Below are 25,827 nucleotides of genomic sequence, written 5' to 3' on the forward strand. Positions count from 1 at the left end.
CGCACCAGTTCAGCAGAACTGGTAGCTAATTTTTGGTTGCCCAGGCCCAGAATGGACTTCCAGAAGTGACATCCACACAGAGAACTGGTTGTTCACATATCTGAATCCCATCACTGATCTTATCTCCTGCCAGCAAGCTGTTCCAATTAAACAGCACATCATAATTTTAACTCACTAGATACCCATTACTGAATTGGACAGATTATGTGAATATTACTCTTCAAATCCCTGCTGTGTTAAAAACTTAATTTCTGAAAAAGTTAAGAATGACATTAAATGAAAACTTACACATTCAACAACCTCTTTCAATGTCTTCAGGAAGGATGAATGACATCAGCAATAGCATAACATCATAATTCTTGGAAAAATTTGTTTGTACTTTTAAACTTTGTTATTTAATAACTATAATTTCACAATTCATCATTCTTTCAAAGAAGCTCATTATGAAGTATTGTGCAAGCTTGTAATTTCGCTAAACTTTAATTGTTTTTCCTATCAGTCATCATTACCAAATGCATCTTTGTGTACTTTTAATGTTCTTTAGTTGACACTTTCAATCCCCCATGAAGAGTTGGAGAGCAGTCCCTGTTCTCTCCTACCAGGCTGAAGATGCAAATAAAGCAATACTCTCCTTGCTTACAATACAACTATTGATATCATAAAGTCTAATTTGCCTACAATTGTTTTCTTTGTGGACAGACACTTAAGGTTGCCAACTCACATAAAAGCCTTCTCATGTGATTTTACCATTTTTAATTTCCTTCGTATTCTAGCACTGTTATGCTTTTGCTTTTGTAGGGTATTTGTTTTAGATGGTATATTGTCTATGTGAGCCACTGAACATATTAAGATAATATTAGAACAGTGGTTCTCAACATTTGTGTGACGGCGACCCCGTTCTGCGCATGTGCGGCGCTGCGCGCATGGGGGTGGCGCCCCCATGCGCGACGTGCATGCATGGCACGGTCCCCATGCGTGGTGCGCATGCGCGGCGTGCATGCACGGCGCTGCCCCCTGAGGGGAGAAAATGGCGGATCGCCTTCTTTGGCGACCCCCCAAAAATGGTCCATCGACCCCAAATGGGGTCGCGACCCATAGGTTGAGAACCGCTGTATTAGAACATGGCTACAGTACTGCTAGAATGCAAGGAAGTGTTGATGCACTCTTTACAAGCTAATTCAAACTATTTCTGATTTTAGGACAAATGAAGGGCAATGAGCCTATGCAAGATATGAAAGGATTAATCGTATTCATCCAGGTCAACAAAACTGTGACTATGCATACAAGTGAAAATTGTTAATCTAAGCCAAATCTTAGATTAGATGTTTTAATAGGACTGTATTAGTAATAAGTATAGCTCAATCATATAAATATTTCCAACGCAGAGATTCTACTATCAGATATCATGTGAGACAGAATGAAAATAATACATACTGTATACAAACACTTTCAGAGCTTTTAAGTGAATTAAGCATTTGTTAAAACTATGAGAGCACAGTTTAGAGTTTGAATAGATAAGTAACTTGCTACTGCTGAAGACCAAGTAAGCAGAAATCAAAATGGATTTCAAAATTCGGGGAAAACTCTTTCGGGGAAAACTTTTTATTAGATAATAAACCATTGGATATCTCTCTTTGCCTCCCTTAGCCTTTGAATTGACTAGAATTCACAGGAAGAGGTGAGAGAAAGAAAGATCAATTTGCCCCATGCTTCTCCTCTCCTGCAACAATTTTTTAAAAATTGCCTCTTTAGTTAACCAAACAGTACTCTATTCTTATGGTCATGTAATAATTGTTTGTGAAGCTGGATTAAAAGATGCTGCTGGTCTGACTATCTAAAAATGCAAATCATCTGGAAGCTGAGGAATGCACTGGATTTGTGGTGTAGAAAGTTCTAACATTGGCATCTTTAACTCAATTCATCTGCCTCTGACAAGTATTCAGAACTAGTGACAAAAATAAAGAGCTCAGAACAGCAATCATTATACATTTTAGGGTTGCACAGCTTTAAAAAACTAATCAAGAAGAGGGAGATTATTACATTAGTCCAACTGCCTTCAGGTATTTATGTTCAAATCTTTAAAGAAAGCAATTTTTGTATGTGTTTCTTTTCTCTTACTTAATTCATTGTACTAGCTTTCAAGAACTTTCTCTGTAGAAGTGCTGGATTTGGGTAGATAAGTTTACAGTAGCTCAGAAGCCAGATGGGTTCTTAAGGAGCTTTGCAGAGTTTCTAGTTACCATGGATGTTTGGAACCTTTTGAAGTTAGGGAGAGGAAGGAGGAGAAGGGATGATGATGATGATGATGATGATGATCTTGGGTTTTGAAAATGAACTACCCATTCATGGAATAGAAGATTCTAATAATATTCTCTAAGGAGTTGCAAAAACTGCAGATCAGAGTAGGTGATGAGGGCACTATAGGGAAAACTGATAAAAGAACTTCTAATTTCTGTTTCTAGAAGTCTCCCAAGATTTTTCTTCAAAAATACATCTGAATCTGAGCTAATATATTTGTTTTTTTTTAAATTAGGCACTTCTGAATTGGAAACAAGTTTAAACAGAGAGGGAAAAATATTTGCTCTTTTGAAATGTTAATTAACCCTTCTGGAAACTTGAAGATACTTTATAATGCAATTAACTCAAGATTGTGCAAACAGAGTATTTATTAAGAGGTTTAGGAAATCCATTATATTAAGAAGAAAGATGTAGGAAAAATACTATTAAGGTGCATTTTACGAAGAAATTTAATTAAAATGTACTTACTATAGAAATGCATGTGAGAAAACATACTGATTTTTGTGCTGACAAAAAACACACACTAATTTAGAAGCTAAATGGAGATGAAAAAAATGAATTTAGAAAAAACAGATTTTCCCATCTGTAGCCTTAGTTGTTCGAGATATTAAGTTCTTTGTAGAGATAGATCACTCTTTTCAATCTATCTTACTTTAGTGTGGTAAAACATCTATTTTTATAAGTGAAAGGAACACAATATATCTGCCCTGAATCTCCCATAATAGATAATTCTGTCTGTGCAAAAGAGATATACAATTAAGTCTTCTTTTATAATTTTCTAGATGTGTTATACATGCATCTATATGGAAGAGCAAAAAAGTGCTCTCTGCCCCATGTCAGTTAATTAAATTGGTGTTTTGTAATGGACCATATCCATCACAGCAGTCTTCCCATAAAAATACACCTAAAATTGTTGACATCTTTTATCAATAAATATGAGTTTTTAATATTAAACTATCAACACTTACTATAGGTAGTCCTCGACTTATGACCACAACTGACCCTAAAATTTCTATTGCTAAGGAAGCCAGTTGTTAAATGAGTTTTACCCCATTTTATGATCTTTCATACCATAATTGTTAGGGAAATCACTGCAGTCGTTAAGTTAGTAATATGGTTGTTAAGTTAATCTGGCTTCCCAACTCATTTTACTTGTCAGAAGGTTGCAAAAGGTGGGCACATGACCCTGGGACACTTTAGCCGTCATAAGTATGAGCCAGTTGCCAAGCGTCTGAACTTTGATCATGTGACCAAGGGGATGCTTCTCAAGCCATAAGCATGAAAAATGGTCATAAGTCACTTTTTTTTAGTGGCATTGTAACTTTGGTCACTAAACAAACTATTGAAAGTCGAGGATTAGTTGTAATCATCTATATGCCACTTTTTAAAATATGGTTGCTGATCATGATTATGATCTGCATCTTTCTTAAATTCTGTACATTTATAATAAATATATTGCACTATTAAAGCACCTCTTAAAAGGAGCTGCCTCCATATTTTGTACGGCAAAGACTATTAGCTGGATCACAAATCAATAACAACAAAAAACAACAAAAAGATTCAATATCTTGAAACCTCTTTTCGTCAGGAAGAAAACAATATCCACAAATAAACATTCCATAACTATTAGAGTGCTCTGCTAAGAGTAGTGAATGACAGGTAGTATTATACAGTTCCAATAGGTTCAGAAGTTTCTTCCAATATGCCCCACTAATTTCTAGCTGTTAGGTACAGCTGCCAAGGCATGAATGTGTTTCTGACATTGGCAAGTATATAATTCCAAGATGCCAGGTGCTTTACATCAATATTTAATTAATATCCTTTAGTTTTGCAGCAACAGCCCCAAAAGTCACAGAAGCAATGAACTGAAATTCAAATTATACATAAATGTTTTATGAAGAAAAAAAAAGTGATGGTGCATGCAAAATCTCTGTCATGTCTTTAACGAAAGCAAGCAAGCAGCACCTTTCATTCATTTACAGAACCGCTCAAAAATTGGGAGATGTGTCAAATGACATAATTTTCCAAATCATTTTGCTTGGCAAAATTGGGGATGAATTTGCAAACTGGCAAAGAAATCAACCAGGATGAAGCTTTTGCCTTGTGCCAGGCATGTGTCAGGCCTAAACAGGCAATGGAGCAACTTCTGAAACAATCTCTAATGATTGGCTCAGTCCCAACCAATGAAGCTGATGTAATTATTCAAGTAAGGTCCTTCCTTAGCACCTGGAAAATCCAGGAGTGATCTTGTAGCAAAAGTGCTCTCTCTCTCTCTCTCTCTCTGAATTAAATATTCACTTTAATTCAAAGGAAAAGATTGAATGCATCAAAAATTATTTTACTTGAAAGTGGTGATAAAGGGTGAACAATTTAAATAGAAGCAAATTTGTTATACTTTTCTAGAAAGATTGGCTAGCAATCACATGTTGTAGGAAAGTTATTTCTTAATTTAAAAACAAAAATTTATAAGCATATTCAAATGAACACGATCCATAAATCATGCCTGCAGACTTAACAGCTTTATTTAAACCTAACACTTATATAATGCCTTAGAATTCTAGAAAATTAATATTATAAAAATATAATATTTTAAAATTATAGTATAATATATATTCAATATTTCAAAACTTGGGGAGAAGCAGCTTTACAAAATGAGAAATCCAAAAAAGAAGGGCCAAACAAAAGATTATTTTTGTCTACAAAATCTGAACATTAAAAAGGACTCTACCTATGAGGGCATTTTATTCTGTGAAAAAGTTGCCATCTGTATACTATTCTTATTTTCAGTACTGGTCTTGTTTGATAGGTAGATATAGATAATATAAATACAGACATAAATACGTAGACACTGAAATAGATATATGATTAGATCAATATTTTTCCAAAATCATAAGCAGAAATTTGAAAGTAAATGAGGAGAGAGATAGCTTAACTTTTCCTAGTATTTACAATGGCTCAATAATATAATGGCACTTGGCAAATAAAATTTTCCCAAGAAATAGAAATTAATATTATTTCCTGTGGTAGGTAACACACTGATTTCTAGTATGTAAAATTAAATGAAAAGCTGGCTCAAGTAATCTTATTAGCATTGCTTATTCAGTTGTGAACATGAAGGCTGCCTTAGTCAATCCATTTACAAAAATATAGAATATGACAATGCATGATTAACTAAAATCACTTGTTGCTTTAAACAATGCACTTTTGTTATACCAATTGATTTTTGTTAAATCAATAGTCTGTCAATTAAACTGTGTGTTGACAAATAATCACAGAATTTCTCAAATGTACAGTAGGAAGATAATCATCCAGGGTGTGGGTGAGATCCAACTGTATTATTTCCAGCAAGGAAAGCAGTTTGCTTTGATGAAATAAGCATAATCTTAAGGTGACCAACTTTTTTACAATGAAAAGGAGGACACAAATAAATTGAAGAAAAAAATATCGTAAATAAAAGAAACATTTTATTCATTGCAACAATAATACAGACAACCTGCATGTGCAAAGTTTGCCAGCCGGGTGTTTTGGCGCGCTCACCAGCAATTCCTATTGGCTTTCGAAAGCCAATAGGGGGAGTAGCACAGCTCATGCAAAAGTTGAAAAAAAAACCATCAAAAAAAGATGCCGGAACGCCATTCTGAGCGTTCTATGAGGAAAAAAAAGCCCTTCAGATTAGTCTTCAAATATCGAAAAGGAGGACATATAGGAGGACACTTTTCAAGGGAGGACAGAATTTACAAAAGGAGGACTGTCCTCCCTAAAGGAGGACAGTTGGTCACCTTAATACTCTCTTTTCCCCATATAATTCCATGCAGTTTCTGAATCTGTTCCATGGGGTTCCCTAGTTCTCCAATACAGATTATGAGGGAGTTGAAATTTATTAGACTAAAATTATGGTGTACACTATGGCAAAATTAAGATAAATGTTACATCTAGAATTATCAGCCCAAACCAAGGCCCAAGATCCTAAAACCTATCTAAACTCCCAAAGTCAGCTCCTTTCCCCATCAAGCTTATTCCAGATATATGGGGATTACAACTTCCCAAATTTCCAGTGAAAATAACTCCTGAAGGCCCAACCCATCTCAAGAGCCTAAGTTTGAGGAATGCTGCTCTTCCCCATTACCTACAACCAGTGGTGGGATTCAGCCGCTGCGTACCACTTCGGCAGAACCAGTAGCTAATTTTTTATTGCCCAGGCCTAGAATGGACTTCTGGAAGCAGCATCCACATAAAGAACCGGTTGTTCATATATTTGAATCCCACCACTGCCTACAACCCCTCAGTCACCCTGCCTGAGCCTCCCTGTGCACCTCCCCAGCCATTCCCACACCTTCATGCAATCTCCCTCATCCAGCAGCACCCACCCCGAGTTCTATCTCAATGTAGTAATATAATTTAAAATAAAGTATTTGGATTTCAATGGATTAAAATTACTACTATATTAGGAAAGGGTAGCCACTCAATTTTTTTAATAAGGATATTTTCACAATATAAATATCTTGAAATACTTTAAAAGCAGGATAGGAAGAATAATGCAGCTTTTGAACTTTAGTGTTGAAGAAGATTTCCAAGAATAGCATGATCAGCCAAGAAAAGAAACCAAAAATTATGGAACAAATCAAACCAGGGTTCTTATTCAAGGCACAAATGACCAGGCTCAAATTATCCTACTTCAGATACATGACAGGAAGACCCAGCTCTCTAGAGAAGGTTCTAATGCTGGAAAAAGTGGAAGGAAAGAGAAGAAGAGGATAAAAGTGGATACACTCTGTTACAGTGGCAATAAGCAGACCACTGGAAGATCCAAAAGACCAGGTTAGGGACAAATCATCATGGAGAAAACCTAACAATATGGTTACTAAGAGTCAAAAATAATTTGAAGGCACATAAATAATCCAACCATCCATTAATCAATTGCATGGAACAGCATGACAAGTTTGATTATGAATATAACAATTTTTTACAGCACAGTTTCTGAATTAATTATCTTAACAACTGAACTAGCTATACAAATTTCTTTCTGAGAGGTTTTTTTTTGTCTATTTAGTAACTGTCTAATGTAAATAGTTAATATTTATGCTGATAATCCCTGTTATTTGTCCATAATAACCACCTTGAAGCTATTTAGTGCATTTTGCTATTTCTGTTTTTTGAAGGTTTTTAATAATGGCACAAAGAATAATCTCCTCAATGCTCATACTTATCATTCTCATATCCTGTATCAGAACAATACATCTTAATTTGGCCTTCCTCTTTCAGATGCCTCAGATATGTTGCAATTATAACTTCCAGAATGGAATTTCATGCAAAAAAATTCTGGGAGAGAAATAACTTGGGTTTTGCTGTACATAGAAAACAGAGTCTGCAAATGTAACTAGCAATAATTTAAAGTTGTAGACTAGCAATAATATGGTCAGTGGTTTTAGTAAAAACTAAGTTTCTTTCTATAGAAATAAATTAGATCTTTTATTTCTCAATTGATATAAAATTGGGAACAAGCTGAATCAATTTTTTCCAACTCTGCTAGTGCATGCTAGCAAAGCTCATGACAGCTCCATCCTATACATCACTAGCTTCCTGGCTTCACCCATGACATTCATTCTCCAGAAACCCAAGACACGGAAGATATCACAAAGAGGGAAAGGTGATGACTGGTCCCTAGGATATCTTATGTGCTTCATGGTTGAGTGGGTCTTTGAATCTATCTTCCTGGTGCAAAATACTATGATGACTTACATTATGAGAAATGTAGCCATGAGCTATAGAAAAAAAATATTAATATTCAGTGTACTTTCAAATATTACAGATGTGCCATTAACTGAAGACAAATGACACTGATCTATAGTGGCAAAATATTATTCAATAGCAACTAAAAATTTAAGTGTTCAATTTCAACAAAAGCTATGAGAATTTTTTTTGTTTCATATGTAAATTATACATTCTGATTTTTGCTAGCAGATATTATAATTGAACCCGTGCTTACCCATTATGAGAAAACTCTAAATATAATTCTACATTTTTTATTTCAAAATGTAATAATACCAAAATAAATTTAATGTACTGGTTTTTGTCACATTCTTACGTATGTGTTTTTAATCCATAAAGGTTACTATGACTCAGCACTAAAGCAAGGAGGACTGAGATAAGCAGAGGATTGTTCACTGAATTGTTATATCAACGAAAACCAGACCAGCTGAATTTCTGCCTGTCACACTGCTCTCAAATCTCTTCTTGTAATTCAAAAAGAAAGAAAAAAGACAATATTTGGTTTCTGTCATGCTTCCATAAGCTCGAAGCAACTTCATCAAAGAAAAGACTTCATGATCTTAATTTTATGAAGTGGAACAGTCTCTGTGGAAGTACTGATTAATTTTAGATGCTCAGCTGTTACCTATATCTATAAAATATTCTCACAGCATCTAATTCCCAGAAATATGGAAGTAACTTTTATGATTGCCTCAGAAGAAAGAAGAGATGTGAATTTAGGCATAGCCCAAAGCCATTTACTTCAAATATATACCACTTTTTGTACCTCCGAGGCAGTTCACACATGCAGTTACACATTTAGCACTGATTCAGTCTCCCAAGAAATTGTACAGTTGAGAAGATAAGCACTGACATTCTTCCTCTGGTACGCTGATAATCCATCATTCAAACATACTGTTGTGCTGATTGAAATATACATAGATTAAATCATTTTATTCTTTCTCTTCACTTCTAATGTTTCAGTTTGTTTTCCTGTATTCTGAAAATTGATTTTGAAAAATATCCACAGGGAAGGAATCAAGTTGCTTAAAAAACAATAAAAATGCTTAAATGAATTTAATCAAATCAGAAGACAGTTTGCATGTCTATTGGGAGGAATGAAACAAAGGATACACTGGTTATATGTAAAATGAAAACAAAAAAATAAATATTTTTCTTCAGCCTCTGCAAACAACGACAATTAGAAGTATATCAGGAGGAAGACCTTGTAATTAGCTTATTGGTAGTAAATTCTTCACCATCTATAATCTATATATACAGAAGAAGCAGGTAAACTGGGAAGAGTGCAGGCATAATACACCTCAGCTATGTTTTATGGTTATATAAATCTAATTCTAGGTATGACTCAGGTAGCACAATAAACTGGCATAGAATGTTGTTAATTTTCATGTATGTTAAAAGTAAAATGTTGCAAAACACGGAGTTGCATGAGAAAAGCAAGGCTTTGAGTATTGAATGTCTCTCCGTGATGCAGCTGTGAAAACCTATTAAACACTTCCCCAAAATATTAATACAAGGTGTCCCTCTAGTGACAACAAATGTATTGCATGGCTGAAGTTATCTCACACATACTACATGATAAAGATAATACGACAATCTACATATTTATCATTTATCCACCAGTTTTAGAATTGTTGTTGCTCAAAGGCAAGTTGGCTCTATTCTGATTCATAAATTCAATTTATGATAAATTATAAATTTATTTTATTATATGCCTTAGTAGGGCATAATAGTTGGCCTTTGTGATCACAATGATTCCAAGGTGCTTTTACCCCACTTTTTGCCTATGAATGCAAAACCCAAGTAACACAGGGACTTGTCCTAATTTTATCCCCAGAGCAACCTTGTGAGCTAGGTTGAACTAGGAGACTGTTTCGCCAATGATTTAAGTCCAACATTCAAACCACTAAACTGCCATACTATTGATGGTGACTATTAAGAAATCTTCAGTACCGTGGACAGCAGAAATTAAGAAAACTAGGCTTATTAAATCTAGAGAAAAAGAGAACATGTCATTGCTACCAGCTATAGGATGCTATCCTGCTACTCTCACTAGCCTTCAAATCTTCTGGATTTCATGAACCAATTTTGCCCTATGAAATGGCTGAAGAAATCTTTCCATTTCAGAACTTTAACTTAATACTGGAACAAAGAAATGTAATAAGCTTTTCCTATGAAGAGAGAACAAGAGATACTTTGCTGCCAAAGGAAAATCTGCAAGAAAACTGGATTGGCTGATGATGGAATACCTTAATCTGAATATCTCCATTTGTCAGCATGCTGCTAATAATGCTAAGGCACGAATTGAGCCTCACAAAGCACCATCTCTGATTTCTCATGAGATAAGCAATAAATAGGACTGCAAATACAAGAGTTTCTTGAGATTTTATTGCCATGATAAAATAATAAAATACAGCAAGAAATAATTAAAAAGGTCACACGTAAAGCACAGAACATAGATTATAATGGAGAAAAGGGAACAAGACTATACTGCAATTATTAACAAATAGATACAGAACAACTTCCAGATAGGTAGATAGACACATAAACACAGAAGTATACCAAAATTATTGTGGAATGTGATACTTTCTTTTACATTTCCTTTTTCCTCATGCCCAAATCTAACTGTCTCAAACTGATAATAATGCAAGTATGAACAACAGTTTTTTAAAGCCCACAGAAAACATACACGTCTCTGCTTATGGAATAATTGGGAAACCAATTGCCTGGCTTTGACAGCACAGTAATGAGCTTTGTGCCAATTGAATCCTAATTGTTTGGAAATGTAAGCTGCCTTCCAGTCAGTCAAATAAGAAATGGAGGACTGTGAAATAAAATGAAAGACAAAAAAGGCACTACACAGGCAAGAATTTGAAAATAATTTATTTGGAACTGATACTATTTTTAAGTGACATTGACCTCACCATCTGTATAAGAGGAGCTAGATGACTTCCAAAAAATAATACTATTATCTTTTCTACCATGAGACCCAGGTATTATTTATCATTTCAAAAGCTATGCTCATATATCTTTAATTTTGCCAAAAAAAAAGTTTGCTAACATAATGAATTATATAAAGTAAACTTACTTCCACATAATTTGAAGCAAAATATCATCTAAATCAGGGGTTGGCAATCTTGGCTCTTTTATGATTTGTGGACTTCAACTCCCAGAATTCCTGTGTCAGCTATGCTGATCTAGATGAATGTTTCTCAACCTTGATAACTTTAAGATGTGTGGACTTCAACTATGTGCATGATGGCTTGGGAATCCTGGAGGTTAAAAGTCCATACATCTTAAAGTTGTCAAGGTTGAGAAACACTGATCTAGATAGTATTCATTTTAAAAAAAACATAGACATGTTGACAAGAAAAGAAACAACACAGACAATATGTGAACATGGTAATGGCATTCAAGGATCATATAGGATGATTTAAGGTCTAGAACCAAAATGTTCTCTGTTTTTCTCTGTTTTTAATGATTTTTTTTCTGGTTTCGTTTGTCCTCATTTTAAATGTAAAATAATGTTCAAGAAGCTGAAATGTAACCAGACTAAAACATTCTTTCAAGATCTCCTATATACAAAGACTATTGTACAGCCTAGTTATTTCTCTGAGGAAGTAGTTGTATAGTCCTTTCTTACCCTTTAAAAGTTGATTCATGCTGACCTACTTGTTTCAATAATGTCAAATAAATATTTCCTTCTCCCCCAAAGGTGCTTTTTCAAGAGACAACTGGACTTTCTTCTTTTTCTTTGAAGACATTTTGCTTCTCATCCAAGAAGCTTCTAGTTCTGACCGGATGGTGGGAATGGAAAGATTTATATTCCTTGCAGACAGCTGGTCATTTGCATTCTTTTAGAGTTGTTGAGGCCACTTGGAGATTTATTTGTCTCCTCAGTAGTGCAAATGGGTATGGAATAGTGCAAATGGGTATGGAGTAGTGCAAATGGGTGTGGAGCCTTCTTGGGAGGCTAAGTAATGCAAATGGATGTGGAGCCTTCTTGGAACCCTTTCATCAGTTCCAAGAAGGCTCCACACCCATTTGTACTACACAAGTGACACTAAATACATGGATAAACCTCCAAGTGGCCTCAACGACTCTCTAAAAGAATGCAAATGACCAGCAAGGAATATATTCTGCAAGGAATATAAATCCTTCCATTCCTCACCATCCAGTCAGAGCTGAAGAAGCTTTTTGGATGAGAAGTGAAACATCTTTAAATAAAAACAAGAAAGTCCAATTGCCTCTTGAAAAAGCACCTTTGGAACAACCATGATCTGGACGACTGAGAATTTCCATAGACATTTTCCCCTGTCTTCCATCTGTAAAACATTCTCCCCTCTAGTTGGTAAAAAGCAATAAGTAATTTTAGCTATATGCCTTTTAGAATTGTCAATAAACCTTTAGATACAACAGCAACTAAGTGAATATAAACTATAATGACTCATGATAATTGCAAATATTTAACAATGTGATACTTATTTGAAAGTCAATTAAATCAAGTTCAGTAGGATGTACTCCCAAGAATGTATAGGTAAAAAAACTAAAATTATATTCTACTAACTTCATAGACATGACTATGTCCTTTTGGCAAGAATGCAGAAATGTACTGTACTCTTGTTCAGGATTTGTTTTTATTTCATCTATCCTACAGTCCAGGATTTTTTTTTTTTTTTTGATAGTCTTCTGTTCAAAACCAACTACTCCAGAGCCCACTAAGCTTCCAGACCTACCATCCAATACCTTTTTTGTAACAGGCAATTGTTAAAACCCATCTGGCAATTGTTAAGGTATATAAGTCTAAGTGCTAGTGCATCCATCCCAATGGATTTTTTTTTCTTGGAATATCTCCCATTTAGCCCTGAAATTTAGCCACAGAGTACACAACCTACATTGCACTTTGATCAGCTATCTGAACTGTCAAGGAAGAGCATTTCTCATATTTAGATATTAAAGTGACATTCTTTCTGTTTCCCAAAGATAAGGTTAACAGATGTCATTAAAGTAGAGATAACTTAGGAATGGATGGCGGAATGTTACTAATATACAAAGAATATTATCCTGCACGTCTTCAAAGAGATGTTCATGCTCTTAGGGCTTCTCTGACTTTGGTTCTATCTGCAGTGCTTCATTGCAGCTTTAACCAACAGATATTCTGACTCTTCAACTCTATGTAATAGTGGAAAACATTATGAAGTTCTCTGTGCTATATCCCATAACCGTGTCTCCAAACAGAGTTAATAGTTAGGTTGAAAAATAAATATATATTTCAGGGACTTTTTTTAATATTCAAGGAAACAAACATCTTGTTTAAATATTTCATGAAAAAAACCCTAAGGGAACTAAAACTAACAAACTGACAAATCTTATTAATAAAATCTTAGAACTGAGTTTATAAGGCATGACTGCATTCTTGATGCATAGTCATTTGGGATAAACTTCTATCTGTAATAAAAAAACTTATATCCATTATTTATGATACATGCAGAGGTGAGCTTAATGTGCATTACCAAAATCTGGTTTGGTGCTGTCATCAGTGAATTGGTTCCCAGGGTTTCACAAACTTCAACAGGCTTGACACCAAGGCCAAGGATAGGAGCTTGTATTGATCTTAAAGAAAAACATTTTATATGCAAGTGAGGAATATGATGATTGGAGATGCTGCTTCTTAGAGCACTGGTTCTTTGGAAGAGGCTCAGATTTGTTTCTTCTTTATTTTTCAGAAACTGCAGAAAACAGTTCTTCTGGAAAACATTTGTTGAATGAGGTAGTTTCAGCTGTTCAATTTTTGTTGCTGAGGTACTGTTTTTTATTTAGTTTATTTTTATTTTCACATTAATTATTACTTATTAATGTATTTCTTTATCATGAATATTTTATTTTGTGTTTACTGTGGGTATTTTAATTTGATGTATAATTTTGTTGTTAACCATTGAGAGACCAAGCAGATTACAGTGGTTTATAAGGCAAATAAGTATAACACAAAACATGCAATCTCTCCTACTCTGCCTCCATATCATTACTCTTAAACGTGTTACTTTGTGATGGGAGGAGAGCATCCAAAAAATAAAGGGTAGCTTAAAAATGTCAAGAAATGCATGGAAGCACCATACAGTTTTTTTAACTTTAGCCACTATTACTATAACATTCCAGGAAAAAGTCAACAATTTGGGTACTTCCCACTATTAATAATAGCTGAACTAATACTCTGCCTCACAATTACAATACTGTTTTTCAGTCACAAGCCATGGATACATACAAGTAGGCCAATCAATATATATATAAAAGAAATAAAACACGATCACCGGGAGGGTTAAAGTAAGAATACTTTACTAAAAATATACTATACTTAAAAGTTGCCAAGCTTTTGGCAAACTTATATATCTTTCTTAATCTTAATCTATATCTTTCTTAATCTTAACTTTGCTGCTCCAGTGTTTTTAAAAGGTAAAATATGTGTTTATGTTCAACCAGCCTTCTTAGGTGGACCACGAAATGAACACTACACAATATACAACTGGCTTACAAGTGCTTCATTCAGCACCAAAGTTATGAATGTTGAAAAAAATAGCTTTACGACCAATAATCTCAACAACATCTCTCAGCCACAGGATCGCTATTATAGACAGTACTAGTTGCCCTGTCCCTGACCTTTTTGTTTTTCCCTCTCCTTGCAAAGCAGAGAAATTGAAGAGGAACAGATTAAAGAGTAAGCAGCTATACCATCAGGAATATACATCAAAAGCAATATGATGGCAGCCCTAAGTGCATTCTGGGCTAGGAACCATGATCATACTATACAAACAGCCAATATATTCCCATTGTTTGCCTGCTTACTCTCTTGTAATCCCTTCCTCTGGGAATGGGAGGGGAGGAAAAAATGGGTCAGACATAGGAGAGATTGCTTACAGAAATTGCTTGAGGTTTTTTCCCCTTTCAGACAGATTGTTTAAACAAGTGAGGAGGGGGGAAATACCAATGCCAATGCATTGTTTTTCATGTGTAATCCTCATTTTGTGTCTCCTTAGTTCTTATAGTTCTCCAAGGATATGAACAGAAACATTAATTCCTTTCTTGCTAATTCTCCCAGCATCAGAATGAGCATTCCAAACAGCAGGGAAGTAAGTGGGAAAAGGAAAAGCACAGTCATGGTCACATGATTTCCCATTTAGTGGCTTGACAATAGGACTACTGTTGGTCCCAATTATGTGGGTAAAGCACAACAATAGATAAAAAAAATGAAGACATAAAAATAACAAATACAAATATAAAAACATACTAACAAATATCATAAAAACCAGAAGGACAGAAGAATAAAAAATGGTCCCTCAACAATGTAGCCACCTGGATAGGCTCTGTTCAGTGGGAGCCCCAGGCCTGATCACATAACCATGTCTTAAGGGTCCTTTGGAATATCAAAAGGATGGGGTCAAATCAGCTTGAATTAGTCCCTGGAGATTTTTGCCAAGGTTTCTCAGAAGTCAGTTGCTATTGTCTCTTTCCTAGAGCTGAGAGAATGACTGGTCTTCCTGGTTTTGTGCCCATGGCAGAACTAAAACTCAAAACCCCCAGTTTCTAGCTGATTCCTTAATCACCACACCAAACTGGCTCTTAATTTTATTCCAATTGGTAATAATAACAGAATCCTGCAATTCTGATTTTGTTGTTACCTTCTCCTGATTCTTCTTATAGTAATGAATGAGTGAGGCATCAACCTGAGCCACTTCTGAATGATATTTTGTTATTCTGTACTTTAAAAATGCTTTAGTCCATGTTGCCTTGGCAATGGAGTCAAGGTTGCTTCTCTTGCTCTCTACATCTTCTCTCTTTCCCTTTTTAATTTTTTTTTAAATTTTGCTCTTCTGACATTCTTCTACCTTCTCACAACTAAGGAGGAGAAGAAAAAGAGGCTGATTTCTATAGCCACAAATCACAACACTATAGGTTTGAGAGGTCATTATATAACATATTTTCATTTAATCATTTTCCCCTTTTACTTTCCAGAAGGGCATCCAGGCTGTGGGAGTACTATTTATCTTACACAACAGAGTCACCAAGAGGCTGCTTGGAATATAGTTGTTGGCAAAGGGGATTACTGAACTGCTTACACCAGCCAAGAGGCAAGGGCATATTCTACAGACTCAAAAATGGTATGGAGACCTTTAACTTTCAATCTACAAAATTTGCTCTGCTACTGCACCACATTTTACCATTACAAACAAAAAAGCAAGCCATGATTTGAACTCAAAAAAAAGGGGAAAGAGAAAAAGATACTATGAAAATAAAGAAAGCACAAAGTTTCTATGTGAGAGGTATCCATGTACATATTAATGCTGATTTTATATCTGAAATTCTGAATTTGCACAATCCTAAAAGCCATGGTTTGAAAGTTCAGGAACAAACCATTAACTTAAATAGCACTTTTTCACATAGTTTCATCAATTCTCTCTCTCTCTCCCTCTCTCTCTCTCTTTACCAAACCATGATTTAAGCTAGCAAACCATAATTTTAAATTAATACAAACAAAGGAGAAGAATAAGGAGAGGGAGAGTTGCTACCAAAATCACCCTATTGTGATTGCCTGAGTGACTCTAACAAGAGACTGAATTCTTTTTCAATTGTGGAGTTGCAAACATGCAAATCCTTATATACAGTGCAGGGTGGAAATCAAAATAATTAAGGGGTTACAGCAGTTCCCCAAAGAAAGAAAGAAAGAATTCAGAAGGAAGAGAGATCATGAGGGATATAATAAAATATTTTAAATGGTATGTGGAATGTGGATAAAGTGTTAATATTAGATCATTTTCCTACTTCCTAAGGCTAAATACGTAAGAACCTATAAACTAGACTACTTCATGAAATAACATGCACCTACTGTGGAATGCACTGTCATCAAGTGTATAAAGGTTGCCAATTCAGACTGTACTAAAATGGGACTGGATATATTCATGGAAGATTAGGGTAGAACCATAACCCTAACCCTTAATACACAAAGGAGGCAAAAATTAAATTCTATTTGCCAGAGGAGTCACAGTGGAAGAGGACTATCCCAGTCATGTCCTGCTTGTCAGCTTTCTGGATGCATCTGCCCAGTCGCTATTTTCTATAGAATTTTGAACTCCGTTGGTCTTTGGCCTACTCTAACAAGGCTTGTATATTTCAAAAAGGGCATAATACTTCACTATATGAACTCACTGCAATGTCCTTTTACTGACAAGGCAGGTATATACACTACTGATGGTTAGCACCTCCTTCTTCACCAGCTTTGCCAGTATCAGACTCAGAGCATTTAGTAACCTAGCCCTAGCAGATAGCTCATTATTCAAATTCTGTTAGTCTTTGGATAGTACTGGAATAGGCAGGACCCAGTGGGAGTGCCAATCTCAAACACAAAGAATGTCAAAATAGGATAACTAGGCTTTGAATCTTCTGGCTTGAATGGCTAAGGAAAAACAGTGTAACTTTCTATATAATTTCTTTTTTTTTTCTACAGGCTAACTCATACCTTTATCTGCAGGTATAATATTCGTATTTAGTAACAAAGACAATGTTGTGTTAAGAAAACTGCTATTCTTTTCCTTTTGACATTTAAAGGGAAAGAAATAGAATAAAGGCAGCAAATGGGCAAAAAAGCATCATTTCATAACTTTATGACTCTTAAAGTACTTGTAAATGTAAGAATACAGTACACAGCAAGTGAACTTCGTGAATTATTTGGGAAGACCCATGTCATAGCAATGCTGCAGCTAAGAAGAAATGGTTCTGATTCATAACCCAGAATAGTGAACAGATGCAAAATTATCATCTAAAATATTAAAACCCGTTCCTGGGAACAACAAGGTTGCATGTGACAGCATGATAGATTTTTGTTTAAGAAAATGAATAATTCAAAAATTTTAACAGAATTACCTTGTGGAACCAGTCTTTTTATACCCCTTGGGAACTTCAGTCATACCAGGAAACTGTCAACATGCATTATTTATGCAAGAGCAGAACACAGCAAACCAAAGTATCTATTGTAAAATATTTATAATAAACTTGTCTCCAGAAACTTGCTGATAAAAACCCAACAGCAAGTTCAAACACACACACACACACACACACACACAGGAATGCCTATCAAGTAGCAGTGGTCATCTGCCATCCTGGGAAAGGATGGTTAGCTATCAGCATGAGGAAATTGATTGTGGCAGATAGCTGAAGGGTTGCATGAATCCATACTTGCATATACAATATGTGCATACCTGTAATATTATTCCCTTTTGGATATAAACCATATTCTGCAAAACTCAGAAAAGCATATGAAATAGTGAACCAGCAAAATTAAAGGCATGCAGGAAGAAAAAGGAACACAGATAAAATTAGTTTCTAGCAACACCATGCAACATGTATCTTTCTATCCTGGCAAACCATTTCTGTTTCCATTACAGCAGTGCACTGCTTTTTACACTGCCTCTTGTTTGTTAAACATTTCATTTCTTCCTTTTTTCAGGATCTCTTTGGCTCCACATAGCCATGACTTTCTCACTCTTCCCTTTCCTCTTTATTTATTTGCTCTTCCTTCAATGGTTTGTTCTGAGTTTTGATCCTCATTCATTCTCTTCATATGACCAAGCCACCACAATACATTTCTTTCCTTTGGTTCATTCACATTCATATTCAGTATAAGGTCTTTCAGCACCCATGTATCCTTTATCCTATCTCTCATGGTTTATCACATACTTAAGTAGCCCGTTCCCACTTCATTACATTGTTTACATTTGTCTTGACACTTGCAACTCTTACATTTCCATAAGGAAGGAAATAGGCTCTTAAATTCAACCATTTTATCTTCTTTCATCATTCTTTGCAAAAGACCACATATTATCCATCTATCATTCTACATGTTTTAAAATTTCATTTCCTCCTCTATATAAACACTCTATTGGAGTGTACATATTCATCTACCATATTTTCCGGCATATAAGGCATCCCAGCATATAAGATGACCCCTGACTTCGGCACCAAGTTGCATACCTAGAAAGTCGTCTTATACGCCAGAAACTACAGTAATTTCTGGCGTATAAGACGACTCGGTGTATAAGATGACCCCCAACTTTGGCGCCAATTTCAATGCTTTAGAAAGTCGTCTTATATGTCGGAAAGTACAGTACTTGCTCTATTTTTTGCCATTTATATGTGACTTGCAATTATGCAGTCCATTTACTCTATCACTTACAATTGCATTTGTCTTTGATACACAGGCTTTCAGTTCCATGTCACTGCATTACGTAACCTAACATTCAATGAATGCCATTCAGGTTCTTAGCCAACCCAGTGATTTCTGCATACAAAAGTACATTCACATTCCCAGACAACATATCTCTACCATCATCACAAACACCCCATGTATATGATGCAAAGCTTTAAAAACTTGATTATGGGGCCAGGATTTAAGCTGAGCCTTGCTGTATGGTTGTACAATGTAAAGGGTTTTTTTGAGGATCTTTGATGCATTTTAATGGATCTCAAAGCCTCTCCTCTCTTTGTTTCTCCATTTCTCCAGACTGTGCTTTGGAAGTTTTAGACTTCCCTCAAATCCACATCCCAGAATGAAACAAACCTTTAGCAGTCCCATTTAGGCTTATTTGTCATCTATGAGCTTTCTTAAAGCTATCAATTTGCATCAGTTACTGTTGTGTAGATCCATCTTATTTAGAACAATAGAGCTGGAAAGGACTCCTGCTCCAGCAGGAGACCTATACATTTAAGACAAATGGTTGTCCAGACTCTTTTTGAAAGCCTCCACAACTTGTGAAGGCAAGCTATTCCATTAGTTGATTGCTCTCACCATTAGGAAAATTCTCCTTAGTTCTAGATTGCTTCTCTCCTTGGTTAATTTCCAACCATTGTTTCTTGTCTTGCCTTTTGGTGCTTTGGAGAATAGTTTGACCCCCTCATCTTTATAGCAGCCTCTCAAATACCGAAGCACTGCTAACATGTCACCCTTATTCCTTCTTTCCATTAGACTAGACATACCCAATTCCTGTAACTGTTCTTCATATCTTTTAGCCTCCAGCCCCCTATTTATTTCTGCACTCTTTCCAGAGTCTTGACATTTTTTTTTGTATTGTGTGACATGTTAGCCATTACACACCTCCACCATTTCCCAGAACTCCTCTATTTTAAGTCATCACTCCCAAAGCCAGTCCAAGAGCCATTGTTTCTTCTATGAGAATATTTTCCAATAGAAAATGCAATTTACTTCAAATTTCAGTTTCTCTGATTAGCTGGCTAGGACGATATGTTTAGGTATCTGCATGTGTATGTGAACAGCCAGCAGGAAGCCATGGCTATATGCAGGCAATTGTACACAACACTGGAAAAATAAGAATTAAATGATCTTAAATAGATTGCTATAGGCACAAAGATTTGCTAGATACCACATGAGTCTTAACTTTTATTCCATTCAGATACTGCCCCCCTTTTTTAAGTGAGAGACACTATCATTCTGATGAGTCACAATCTGCTAACTGTCATAGTATTCTGAAGCTTATTTATTTTCTCATACACTTACAGAATTATACAACACTTCCCAGAATTATACAACACCTGAGAACTAAATATGAACTAGATTTAAAGGGGAAAAACTAATAAAACAGGTGCTTTCATAATCTTATCATAAAGCATATAAAGTATGCCATCATTTTCTAGATGAAGAAAGTGCAAAAGCAAGATATAACCTGCCACTTTTTCTTGTACTTCTTTTTTTCCTCAAACAACAGAAAACTAGTGCTTACAAAAAGCAATAGGTGAGCAGATAACTTTACAGATTTAAGAACTTGTTTCAGGGATTTTTTTAAAAAGCATATTTGCATATGAATTTCTAGTGGAAAAAAACAATTTTGCAGTCATGCCAACCTCCCTTACACATCAGAACAATGAAGTGTCTTCTTTCCTGATGAAACTGTTCCCACAAATCCCATTATCATGAAGGTATAATGATAATAATGCGAACAGAAGCAAGACTGCAAATCACCAATCTCTCTTCTCATTAACAAAATGCCTTCCCATATAGCAGTTTAATGAAACAGCAGAATATCAGGGATTCTCACAGGTATCTGTATCTTCTTACTTAGCATATTAATATTTCTATGTATATCATTAAAAATGTATCCAATTTTTTACTGTTATCCAGTTGCCTGGTGATGCTTTCATATCATATTTATTTTACTTCTTGACTAATAAATATTAAATGAACTAAGAAACCTAATTTGGCCATAATTGCTTATTCTTCTTTTTGCCCCATCTTCTGGAAAACTGAGAAGTGATACTATGCAGTCTTTGATGGATTCTGAACTTGGCAGTCTACTTGCAGACATTTCATTACACAAATGAAATGTCTGATGGACTGATAACATCATAATACATTAATGTTGTTACCTAATTGGGTAATGAAATGTCTGCAAGAAAGCAAGCTCAGAGAGCACCAAGGATTCTATAGTTCAATCCTAAGCTACGTATATTCTCTTCTATGAGAAGTTATATTTATATTGATGGCAAATCACTTTTCTATATTTACACTATCAGTCTGCTAATGAAATAGTATACTTAGCATCAAATAATGTTTAAATAAATAAATCATGATCTCTAAATTAATTTGCTGTTTAGTAGAGAATGCTAAACAATTTGCATTCAGGTCATGTTTTCTAGTTCTACTACTAAATCGTTCTACATGTTTCTTGACATAGAGGGGGAAATGCTTCTGCTGAACAAATCCTTCTATTAGCAGAACTGGGGGCCAGAAAAAAGTCAAGGTCAAGAACTTTGAAAGTTTACTCAGAGCATTCTCCATATCACCAGAACCATTTTTGAGGTTGGAGGGAGTCCAGGTCTGCTCATAAAATCTTGGGTTTTAATACATCCTATTTGTTAAAATAGAAACCCTTCCATAACTTTAGCAGAGTCATTTAGAGTTGGGCAGTGGTAAAATCAAATCAATAAAACAAAACTCAAATATTATTGGATCACTTTAACAGTACTAGAACCATCTAGGTCTAGGAAGTATGATTAAAAAAAATAACTCATTGGGCTGTAGGCCTTAATCAGGACTGATAAAACAAAACATTTGACTTACCTGATAAGGAACCTATGTAATCCAACATCAAAACTTCTGTGGAAGAAAGAAAAGGAAAAGGAAGGGGAAGAGAAAAAAAGAAAAATATATTATAATATATTATAATTATATAATTTTTATATCATGATCAAATTATGAGAAAGAAAACTTATTTTCATTGGTCGCCCAGTTAATCTTAGTAAGTTTCTTGGTTCAGATAAAATGAAAACTATAATTAGCCAAAAGAAGGAAAAATGAATTATTTTTCTGAATTATTCTTCTAGCCATATAAGAAAATGAATGGAGAAAGGACTAAAACCTGAGATTCACTGTAGATTTTCCTACTTTAAACTTTGCTTAGTGGGACATGAAGGTGTAACCACTGATACTGAAAAATGAGCTTGGAACCACACTTTAAAAAATAAATAGATATTAAATTATGCTATTGATCTAAACCTAGGTAGAGAACAAAAGACCTACAGTATGTAATGTCTTTACTCAGATCTTTTCAGGTTCTATTGTCTTCCAAAAAAACCCCAACTAATTTTGGATGTTTGTTAATCTTTTTGATTACTCCAATTCCTAAAACAATATTAAAAATTAGGAATAATTAGTATAAAGTCAGATCCTAAGGTAGCCATTTTCAACCACTGTAGTCTCACAGCACATTTATGTGGCACAAAAGATCTGGACAGGTGCTACATTACTTGTGAGCCACAAATAAAGGATGGGAAGTCAACTCCACCTCTCCCATCACCAAGAGTGGACTACCTCAATTTTTCATCCTAAGGAATATTCTGTCATCACAAAGATGGCAATTAAAACACTTCTTCCTTTTTCAGCATCTTATCTATGTGAGGCTGGTTTCTAGTTATGATACAATAAAGAGCAACAATAGATTGTGGCTTCAAACATTAGAGAAGGACTTCAGGATATTCTTGTCAACCATCCACGTTTGGACAAAGGACATCATGAAACATCACCAAGCACAGATTTCCCACAAATTTATTTTAATTATTGAATGCTAAGCCAAATCTTAAAGGCTTTTTTTTAATGAGACCTTTAAAAACTTATGGTGTGCCTTGACAATTTTAACACTTGTTAATGTGACATGAGATGAAAAATATTGAAAAGCACTATCCTACAGTATCACACATGCCCTGAAGTTATTTGCCAGGAGTTCTTATTTCACCAGGAGTACTTTTTTCTCAGCATGGCCATTTTGAGAGTAGTTTGACACTGTTACTGCCTTACCAGGCAGCTTACAAAACAGAATGTAGGATATATTATTCTTATTACACCTCAGGCTCTAATTGGTAAAAGCAGACACAACTCCGTGGTGCCAGATTATATCACTTGAAACCTGCCCCTGAGGATTTTTCTCCATCATTTATTTACTGAAGCAATTTTGTCAGAAAAGAAGGGGCTACACATTCATTAGAGAAGGCAAAGGGTAGGTAGAATATCTTTTAGAGGAAATCTTATTTACATAGCAAACAATTTCATACTGAGGTAGTCAAAATATGCTCTGCTTTTCAGATCCCCCTGGATTTCATCATCACAAATAAGCATGACCAAGAATCAGGAGGAATGGGATATGGCTGATGTACATAGTTTTTCTTCTAGCTTATTATAATAATCTTTTGAAGAATGCAAGCCAATAAGCTGCCTTTCCTCATCATTTTGCAAAGGTAATTCTTTATGAGGAAACTGAAGCTAGTAATCACCAAGAACTCCTCAATTCATAGGTTCATAATGTAATAATCAATATGCAAGAATTTGAGTTAATACTACTGGTACCATTATTTTAAGGATTTCTATAAAAGGAAAACCTAGACATGTGTGCTTTTTATCTAATTCATGTTAAATAGATGGACCTATGTAGAACAACCACATGAGAAAGTCATTATGTGGTATGATTACAGACTTCTATATACTTGTATATAGAAAGCCCACTTTGTCTTAATTTCAGTTTTAAATGCCTAAATCGGCTTTGGTTTGAAGGGAAGAAAGCCTGACAAAGCAAGAGCAGCTAAGGCAAGAGACAACGCAGGAGATTTGAAAATAATAGTTGAAGGAGATCAGGGTTGACCTTGAGATGAAGGAAGAAAAGGGGTTTAAAAGGCTTGAACAAACAATGTGGACTGGGGTCAAGTAAAAGTTCCTTCACAGCAAATTGACTCAAGAACCTGAAAGGACAGCTCAAAGAGAAATCAATAATGAAAACAAAGCTGAAGAGAAACACAATTAAACTTTGGAGTTTATGTTTCCGTGTTTTCTAATGTTAAGAAGTCATAGAAACAACTTAAGTATCAATAGTCAATATTTCCATCTAGAGGAGTGTTTGAACAGATGATGAGGCATCTATCTATAGTGGTACTATTTTCTTACTTTCCTATCAGAAAGTGTGAATCTTTCCTTCCCTCTTTCGGGAAAGAAAAACATGTGATAAAAGAACAGTTTTGTCTTACAGCGTAGAATTTGGCAAAACATTCACTATGAGTGGTAAGTGAAATTTGGCCTCTACCTCTTGTGGAACTTGCAAACCTTAGAATTCTGATTTTCTGCACTAGTTTTTTGACTGACTGACTGACTATATTGCCTTTGGGGTATCATCTTTACTGTCACAGAGAACTAAAGATTCCTTCCACTGAACGATTTCTGAAACCCTCTTCAAATTTTCCTCTTTTTTTCACCCCGAGAACCCCTTTCTATTTATTCTGAGAAAGGGATGTCTATTTCTAAGCCGTAGTATGAAGCTTTTACTTGCAAAATATCATCTAGATCAGGGGTAGGCAACCTTGGCTCTTTTATGACTCATGGACTTCAACTCCCAGAATTCCTGAGCCAGCTAGTATGAGAGAGAGAGAGGAGAAAAAAAGTGAGTTATGGGTAAAACATTTTTAATCTTAATGTCATTCTCAGACATTTTAGAAAATAAGAATTTCATGATTTTTTCTGAATACATCCCTCCTTGCACTTTGGATTAATTATATAAAATTTGTTTCTTTTTGTTGCTTTTTCTCTGAATTAAAAGATTGTATTACTTAAGTGCAGGAGTAGAAAAGGGGAAGTGCCATGAATTGATTTTAAATGTGAAGATCATCTACACCTATCATTTCTTTTCCAGACAACCAACCATTCCTGTAGAATTAAAAGACTATATAATGTGTTACTGTGTAAATTTTCCTTCATTATCCCAATAAAATAGTTATTTTTGCAGATTACCTTTCCAACACCAAATTTATTTATTTATGGATGGATGGATGTATATACTTTTATCTTGCTCTTTAGTCAAAAGTTCTCCAAGTGAGATTGGCAAAATCAGCAATAATTTGGGTCCTTTTTCAGGTTTAAAACTATTTAAAAATTATAACATATAAGGAGAGGAGAAGGGAAAAGTTCATTCAATTCTATAAGACACAGGGAAAAATTCGTTACTACAGCAATTAATAGAAGGTAGACTATAGATAATTCTAACAGTAATGGAAATTGCATACTTTTTCTATGGATGAAAAACCCAGTTTGAAAACACCCAGTTCTTATGACACGTTCTCTGATTCAAATATGTAAATTATGGCTTTTAAGGTTAGAATTCAAAAGCAGGGGGTTTTTTTAATTGAAGGAATGATTTCTTATCACTAGGGTGTCTAAGCACCCCA

At 35.0% G+C, this 25,827-nt stretch overlaps 1 protein-coding gene across 1 annotated transcript in view; it reads right to left on the reverse strand.

Moving 5' to 3' along the window:
• Nucleotides 1-25,827, reverse strand: part of HHAT (hedgehog acyltransferase) — a 110,842-nt gene that overhangs the window by 18,626 nt on the left and 66,389 nt on the right. Inside the window, exon 9 of the mRNA XM_039347668.1 lies at nt 22,187-22,222. Within this exon, the coding sequence (XP_039203602.1) occupies nt 22,187-22,222 (36 nt within the window). The remainder of the gene's footprint in view (nt 1-22,186; nt 22,223-25,827) is intronic.

Source organism: Crotalus tigris, unplaced genomic scaffold, assembly GCF_016545835.1.
Source record: "Crotalus tigris isolate CLP2741 ecotype Arizona unplaced genomic scaffold, ASM1654583v1 scf7180000018097.2503214, whole genome shotgun sequence".
In the NCBI taxonomy this organism is placed as follows: domain Eukaryota; kingdom Metazoa; phylum Chordata; class Lepidosauria; order Squamata; family Viperidae; genus Crotalus; species Crotalus tigris.